Below are 8,740 nucleotides of genomic sequence, written 5' to 3'. Positions count from 1 at the left end.
TTTCTTTTTTGGCTCCTGATTTTGATTGTGATCACCTGGACGTGACTAAGGTCATGATCGATGGGAAAATGATTATGGATGGTACTGTTGAAGAGCACGATGAGAGCACTCCTTCTTGATTTTGTTTATGTATTGATAACCTTTTACTCTTGTTTGACTAAGTTTAGTTTTGTGGACCGAGGTTTTGGCCTGTTTAGCTGTACTTATTTTGGCTTTGTTTGCTTTGAACTCGGATGATGTTTTTGTTTTGGCTGATTTTTGGCCAGGTTGACAATATCGCTTATTATGAATTTGTTAGCATATGCTTTATTGTTTTTTGCACTTTATTGGTTAGAAGCAGAATTGTTTGAGAAAATAGTCATTCACGTTTGTTTAAATGTATTGGGCGTCCGGCCTCGTTAAAACCTCCTTAGGCAAAACCCCTTTTTTGGGAGAAAAGCTCTAAGGGGGGAAAAAGAGTGCCTTCATTCGCTGATTGTACATATCATGATCTATACATTTTTAGTGAAGAAACATTCCAGTTTCCTGGTATTGTGTTGCCTTGCAATGTTTGAAGTTGGTAAGCCCCCAGTCCGAGTACTTTTGCTATTCGGAAGGGACCTTCCCAATTTGCGGCGAGTTTGCCGTGTGTAAGAGGTCGTCTGGCTTCTTCTGTTTGTCTGAGTACTAGATCACCCCCATTGAATGTCCTCGAATGTACTCTCTTGTTGTGCTTTCTTTCGGCTAATTGTTTTTTAGCCCTTTGTTTGAAGGCGGCGATCTCCCTATCCTCGTCGGCTAAATCGAGCTCGGCGTTCCTTGCGTTCACGTTGTGTTGCTCGTCATATAGCTCGGCTCTCAATGTAGGGACGCCGACTTCAACGGGAATTAATGCTTCAGCCCTATAGACTAATTTGAAGGGCGTTTCACCCGTGATAGTTTGTATTATTGTATTGTAGCTCAATAATATTTCTGGGACGAGCTCTGCCCATTCTCCCTTCGCAATATTGAGCTTTTTCTTTATTGCCTGCAATATAACTCGGTTAGCAGCTTCGGCTTGTCCATTGGTTTGTGGGTGTTCAACCGAGCTAAAATGATGCTGTATATTAAAGTTTTTTAGGAAAGATCCGAGCTTATTATCTGTAAATTGTCTACCATTATCTGATATTATTTCTCTTGGTATTCCAAATCGGCATATGATGTTTTTCCATATGAAAGATCGTACCTTTTCGGCTGTTATTCTTACTAGTGGCTGTGCTTCTATCCATTTTGATAAATAGTCTATTGATACTAAAAGAAATTTTACCCGACCTGGCGCTGTTGGAAATGGACCGAGAATATCGAGCCCCCATCTGTGGAAAGGCCAACTTACCTCCATGCTGTGTAATACTTCGGCAGGCTTTGTAGAGATGGCTACGTGCTTTTGACATTTGTCACATGTCTTGACTTTTGTTATGCAATCCCCTTTCATGGTCGGCCAATAGTATCTTGTTCGGACGATCTTTGCGGCGAGAGCTCGTCCTTCGATGTGGTTCCCACATACACCCTCATGAACTTCGTCCATCACCTCTTTTGCTTCATCTTTGTTTAAGCATTTTAGCAATGGTTGTGAGAAACCGCGCCTGTATAGTTCTCCTGCTACTTTTGTGTAGAGGCTTGCTTTACGTCTGAAGTGTTGTGGGTTGAGCTCGTCTCTGGGTATGATACCTGTATTTATGTACTCAAGGAAGGGTATTCTCCAGTCATGGAGGTGGTTAATGTTTGCTATGTATAATAGTTCAATGCTGGGTTTTGTGAGTGTGAGTTGTGATAATGCCGATATTTGTGTGTCCGCCCTAGTGGTGGCAAGTTTGGATAATATGTCTGCTCTAACATTCTTTTCTCTATGCACATGTAGTATAATAAACGAGCTGAATTTTGAAATAAGATCCTTTGCTATGAGCCAATATCGCTCTACCAAGGGATCTTTTATCTGAAATTCTCCTCGAATTTGCTGGACCACCAAGAGGGAGTCGCAATGTGCTGTCAAGCTTTGTACTTGGTAGCTTAGGGCGAGCTTGAGTCCTGCTATGAGGGCCTCGTACTTGGGCTAGTTGTTGCTTGCCGGAAAATGGAACTAAAGGGCTTGCTCGGCTACCACTTTGTCTCCTTCTTTCAGAATTATCCCGGCCCCACTTCCTTCTCGGCTTGATGCCCCATCCACGTGTAATTCCCAGGGTTTGTTGTGCTCATTAGGAGTCAGCTCCGTGATAAAGTCGGCGAGGATCTGTGCTTTGAGTGCCGATCTTGGTTGAAACTGGATATCGAATTTCGAGAGCTCGATAGACCATTTGGTCAAGCGTCCGGCCAGTTCTGGTTTTGTCAGTATTTGCCTTAATGGTTGGTTTGTCCTTACTATTATTGTGTGGCTTTGTAAGTAGTGCCTGAGTCTTCTTGTTGTTATTACTAGTGTTAAGGCTAGTTGTTCTATTCTCGAATATCTTTGTTCCGTCAGTTGCATGACTCTACTGACGAAGTATACTATCTGTTGTATTTTTCCTATCTCAATGACAAGAGCCAAGCTTATAGAATAATTAGAAACAGACAAATATAAGTATAAAGGTTTACCGACTTTTGGTCTCTGCAACACGGGTGGTGATGATAGAATGGTTTTGAGCTCGGCGAAGGACCTCTCACACTTTTCTGTCCATTGAAACTTCTTATTCTTTGATACTGTTTGGAAAAAATGGTATGATCGGCTTGACACCGCGGGTAAGAACCGAGATAGTGCAGCTACCTTTCCTGCCAATTGTTGTACTTCTTTAATTGTTTTAGGGCTTGCCATGTTGAGTATTGCCTCGCATTTTTCAGGGTTTGCTTCGATTCCTCGTGAGGTAAGCATGAAGCCGAGGAATTTGCCTCCTTGTACGCCGAAGGCACATTTCTCTGGGTTGAGTCTCATATTATATGCTCGGATTTGCTCAAATATTTCCCTAAGGTCGTCACAATGCGACTTTTCTTGAGTGGTCTTGGCGACCATATCATCCACATAGATTTCCATGTTCCGACCTATCTGATGACGGAAAACTTTGTCCATCAGGCGTTGGTAGGTTGCACCTGCATTCTTTAGACCAAATGGCATTACTCTATAACAAAAATTTCCATGTTCAGTTATAAACGATGTCTTGCTTTGGTCTTCTGGATGCATGAGGATCTGGTTGTAGCCAGAGTATGCATCCATAAAACTCAAGCTTTTGAATCCTGATGCATTGTCTATGAGCTTATCAATGCATGGTAAAGGATAAGCATATTTAGGGAATGCCTTGTTTAAATCTGTAAAGTCGACACACATGCACCATTTACCTGAGTTTTTCCATACCATTACCACGTTTGAGAGCCATGTGGTGAAGCAGATTTCTTTGATGAAGTTAGCTTTAAGGAGTTTTCTGGTCTCTTCTAGGGTTGCCTTGGATTTCTCTGCGCCGAGATTTCTCTTCTTTTGAGCTATAGGTCGGCTTGTCTTGTCGGTGGCGAGCTTGTGGCAGATAATGTTCGGGTTTATACCTGGCATGTCTGCTGGGGTCCAGGCAAATAAGTCGGCATTGTCTTGGAGGACATTTATGAGCTCAGATCTTTCTTTTCCTTGTAGTGCTTGGCCGATGTATGTTACCTGCTCTGGTTTTGATGTTAGTGGGACTTCCTGGAGTTCGTCTGCTGGTTGAGGTCTTTCTTTGGTGTCCCCTCGAGGGTCGAGTTCTGCTAGGGACAATACCTCGTTTGTGTTGTGAATTGCCTTAACCTCTTGTTGGGGTTCTTTTCGAGAAGCTGACTTCTTTAGGCTTGCGTTGTAGCATTGCCGAGCTTGTTGGCAGTCTGAATGGAGTGTCGCTATCTTTCCGTCCTGTGCCTGAAATTTGACACATAGATAAAAAGTTAAAACTACTGCCCTGAACATGTTCAGAGTAGATCTTCCGAGGATAATGTTATAAGGACTAGGGCAATCAACTATAAGGTATTGTATATCGATGATCCGTGACAATGGGGGGTCTCCCATCATCGTTTTTAACCATAAGTAACCCTTAATTGGAACTCTTTCTCCAGAGAATCCGACTAATTCTCCGGATGAGGGTTGTATGAGCCTTTCAGTTATTTTCATTTTTAGAAAAGTAGTGTAAAAAAGAACATCGGCACTACTACCTGGGTCCAGAAGGACTTTTCTTACCAATAGCTCGCCCATCTGAATAGAAATTACCACTGGGTCGTCTGCATGTGGCGCGGCCGAGCATATGTCGGCCTAGTTGAAAGTGATTTCTACTAGGTCGGACTCCTCTTTGTTTTTTTGTGGTATTGTTCCTTCAATTGCCAGCATTGCACGGTAGCTACGCTTTCTTGCTGACGTTGTTTCACCTCCCCCGGCAAATGCACCAGATATACAGTTTATAACCCCTTTGAGTGGGGTACTGTTTGACCATTTATTGGTTTCCTTGCTTCCGGGGGTTTGTTGACGTTCTTCTTTGTTCCTATCATTCTCTTTATGTTTCCTTCCTTCAATGTATTTATCCAAGAGACCCTGTCGAGCTAGTCTTTCCAAGAGATCTTTGGCTATCACACACTCATCGATTGTGTGTCCGTACTTTTGGTGGAAGGCACAATGCTTGCTTTTGTCTACAAATCGCTGATCTTGATAACTCCCCGCTCTTGCTAGTGGTTTAATGATTTTAGCGTTGAGTATCTCATTGATTATCTTTTCTCTTTTTGTGTTGAATCTGGTGTAGTTGTCGAATTTTGGGGTGAGCTTGAACGGCTTGCCGAGATCTTTATTGTTCGCCAACCTTAGCGTTCTCTCTTCCTCCCTTCTGGGTTTTCTTTCTATTTTGTCGGCTTCACGGAGTTCTTCAATCTCGATCTGTCCTGCTGCTCTTTCTCGAAATTCCTTTAATGTCTTCGGCTTCGTGACCGCGATTATCTCTCTGAGCTTTCCAGGTCAGAGGTCGGCTTTGAGGGCATGTAGGTGGACAGCAGGGTTCAGGTCAAGTATCTCCATGGTTGCTTCTGTGAATCTGGTCATGTAACCTTTCAAACTTTCTTGCAGACCTTGGCGGATGGTGCTGAGGTAATCCAATCCGTGTATGTAAATCCGTGTTGCCGCAAAGTAATCGATGAAAGACCTTGCTAGCTCTTCGAAGGAGGAAATTGACCCTGCAGGTAATTTTGAAAACCAAAGTAAAGCAGATCCATCAAGGTAAGTAGGAAAAGCTCTACAAAGTATAAGCCTTATATGGCTCGAGTGAGGAAGGTAGTGTGAAGTGCTTTGGCATTTGGTAATTCGTGATTTCTTCAGAGAATGGGTTGTCTAAGGTCAGCCTCTCCTTTGGGGGGTTGACGCACAATAGGTCAGTGCTGCCTTGGGTTGGGCCCTTGGAGTTGCCCTCTTCCCGTTTGCTGTTTTGTGTTGACAGCTCTGCGAGCCTTTTGACTTCTGCTTGTAGCTCAGTCATCTGGGCCATAAGTTCGGCCTGAGTGAGTTGATGAACTCCGTTGTCAGCCATGTTGGAAGGTCGGGAAACCCTGTAAAAGAAAAACTCAAAGCGCAGTATGGAAAAAGAGTGGGGTTAGTGTAACAGCTGGCCCCACGGTGGGCACTAAATGATCTGTTCTGAATGAGCCGAGGTGTGTGGTCCCTGAGAGGTTGCTTGAGTCTTTGGTTGAATTATACGTCGGCCAGGGATAGTGTTATGAATAACCTCGGCCTTCTGAAACACGACGGCGGGAGCACCTGCACAAAGCACTCCGACGCTCAAGTAAGTATGTGAGTGAAAGAATGAAGAATAATAAATGAGAATGAGTTCTGTGACCTGAGGCTTCATGGGTTGCGTAGCCTAGTTTTATAGGCGAGTGGTGTGTTATTAATGGTCTTGCTTGTTCCGATATATCTAGTAAGTGCCGTTCCCAGTATCTTTGACTTGTGTATGGTTGTGATTCAGTTTCAGTGATGAGTTTTGGATGAGATAAGAATGACTTAGTCAAAGGTTTTCTGTTCTTCTCTGTTTGTTTCCGAGCCTTAAGCTCGGTTTCAGTTATGATCCCGTTTCCGAGTATAATGGGGTACACGTCAGGAAGGGTATGAATTTTTCCTTTTGCATAGAAAACTGTAAGTTGTGTCGGGCAATAAACAATAACATAATTTTTTCAAAGAGGGCGGCCAGTAAATTAATAGGATGATATGCTCTTGACTCTTGAGGAAGTTGTTAAAAAGCAATGAACCACCTATGCTCGGATTATCAATCATGAAGGCGGGGCAAGAAGCGAATTCCACGATGACATGACGGATGTTGTTATTTTCATTGACCACTCGTTATTATGCAACAAGCTAAAGGATCACTCAATAATCTCTATGATAGCATTTCGGTAGATCAAGGATGAAATGATCCTATCGGATCCAATATTTTCGATTTTTAAGTTTAGATTCGATCCGATTCGATCCATACATTTACGAATTAAATCGGATCGGATTTTGAATATATCCACAAAATATATAAATATTTTAAAAAGTTTATTTTTATTTAAAAAATATCAGTAAAATACTATTTTTTTTACTCTTTTAAACATATTTAATCTTAAATATTATTAAATATATTTCTCTTAAATAATAAAAATAAAATAATACAACATATATGATAATTATTAGTTGAAATAAAATATAAAAAAAATTTCTTATTTATTTATTTATTTTTGTGGATTTATGGATAATCCAATCCAATAACGGATTCAATCCAATCCGATAACTTTACAAATCGGATCGATCTCTGTAATTTTTGGATTGAATTCGAATAATATCGCAGATATGCGAATTGGATCCAATTCATGAACATACATCTTCCAAATGAAACTAGAAAATAGAAAATTTCTTAAGTTTCACTCGCCAACATTGAATCAAAAGAGATATTGCCTGAAACAAAGAACAAATATCCAAATAATTAATGGTCTCATTTTCATTTTATATACATGACACATTTTTTATATTTATTTTTTATTTTTACCTACTATATCATACACAATAAAATACCAAACATTAACTATTTAATAATTTTTTTAGCATTTCTAATAAAATTATTGTGAATTAAAATTTTATTATGATATTTTTTAAGTTATTTATCCAAACACTACATACAACTTTAAAATAAATATTTTTACAACTAAAAATTTAAATAAAAAATAATTTGTTTAACTATTTCTAAAAACTAAGCACACATAATTGTTCACATATAATCTTTATTTACTCTATAATAAGTTTTTCTTTATTAAATTAAATAATAGTTATTGTCTTTCATATACTTTGAACTTTTTTAAACATGATACCGTCAATAAAAATTAGATATTAAGCACTACATTCATCTATATGCTCAATGCGAATTACTATTCAAATATTTTTCAAAAGCAAGTTATAATTCACGCTCAATTGTGAGAGGACTACTATGTTATGCAACACCTAATTAGACTTAAGCTATGTGAATACTTAATATTCTCATTAATAGAATAACATCTTAGATAACATGAAAAATATTTTGTATTCAACACAAAGGAACTAACTTCAATAAAAAGAGCCTAAGAAAGAATTCTAACTATAAATTAATATGATATCTTTTATTGATTACACAATTTTATATGGATCACCTTAAATTCTAAATTTTTTATACATGGATCACACAATTTTTCATACATGCAGTATGAATTATTCTTGAACTAGTAACAAATTTTTATATTTTTTTCAAAAAATAAATAATAAATAATATTAATATAATTACACGACATAAATAACATGCATTAAAAACATTCAAAATCTCAAACCATACCGACATTAAATATATTAAGATTTTTATATATAAAAAAAAAATGAAAGCTATATTTTAATTAGTATACCTAATGATTTGATCTAAAAATAGAGATTAAGAAAACATCTGATAAAGGATCACATAAATTTAAAACAGCACTACCAATAGAGTAAAAATATTGATGGAGATCATATTTTTCTCTAAAGGAATATGAGGGCCATCAGCATGCAGATTAAATAACTACAATGAATATAAAAAATAATTTAGTGAACAAAAAGCGGTTTAAACAGAAACACGCATAAAGACCAAAAAAATAATTATTAAAAAATCTTAAACACATAGGTCACCGCTTGGGAAAAACTTTTGATACTTCATCTTGAATATTTCTTAAACTATTAGATCGATTAACTAGGTTTTGATACTATTTAATGGGTCACCGTGGAAAGCTCTCGACCACCGAAAAATTTTGGAGAAGAACCAAATGAGAGAACATAAGATGAGAAGACACCACATCCAACTCAAAACTTTAAGGTGCCAAGTTAATATGTTTCTCATCTTATACACTTCTCATCACTCTTCTTTATTTTTTTTATGTGAGACTAACTTCATGCACTTTTTAATTTACACTTACAACATTAAACGGGTAAAGGATTCGACTGTCCCATAACTATTAAATGGTCATGTTCTGTCAATGATACTCTTCCATACTATAGATCGGCTCCGTGCTACTCTGCGAATCCTTGAAGCCTCTTAATCAGCAAGGAAGTAGCTCTTAGAACTCGGATTCGGACATGAAGCCTGCAAAAAAGATTCTGACACTCAAGTAGGGATAAAAAAAATTTTCGGTAGGATAAGTATTCGCGAAAATTTACCCACCAGAGAGTAGATATGGGGAGAGTTTTTCACCGTGGGTGATGGAAACGGGTACCCGTCTATTAAATAGGGAGAGG

The 8,740-nt window shown here is 38.5% G+C and overlaps 1 protein-coding gene across 1 annotated transcript; it reads right to left on the bottom strand.

The window, feature by feature from the left end:
* Positions 1–484: 484 nt before the first annotated feature.
* Positions 485–1,543, bottom strand: LOC107466873 (uncharacterized). The gene is made up of 2 exons (XM_016085882.1): positions 1,352–1,543; positions 485–1,078 (listed from the first exon to the last, which is right to left on the bottom strand). Exons 1-2 carry the CDS (start codon positions 1,541–1,543, stop codon positions 485–487), a joined length of 786 nt encoding a protein of 261 aa, XP_015941368.1.
* Between the last annotated feature and the right edge of the window lie 7,197 nt (positions 1,544–8,740).

The sequence above is a fragment of the Arachis duranensis genome, chromosome 9, assembly GCF_000817695.3.
Source record: "Arachis duranensis cultivar V14167 chromosome 9, aradu.V14167.gnm2.J7QH, whole genome shotgun sequence".
NCBI classification, from domain to species: domain Eukaryota; kingdom Viridiplantae; phylum Streptophyta; class Magnoliopsida; order Fabales; family Fabaceae; genus Arachis; species Arachis duranensis.
The sequence above is the reverse complement of the archived record's forward strand: the minus strand, read 5'-3'. Positions and strand labels throughout refer to the sequence as shown.

Coding starts and splice junctions, on each gene's coding strand:
- LOC107466873 (XM_016085882.1), bottom strand. CDS start 1,543: ATGGACGAAGTTCATGAGGGTGTATGTGGGAACCACATCGAAGGACGA. Junction 1,079..1,351: donor AAGTATTACACAGCATGGAG/GTAAGTTGGCCT, acceptor TTTAATATACAG/CATCATTTTAGCTCGGTTGA.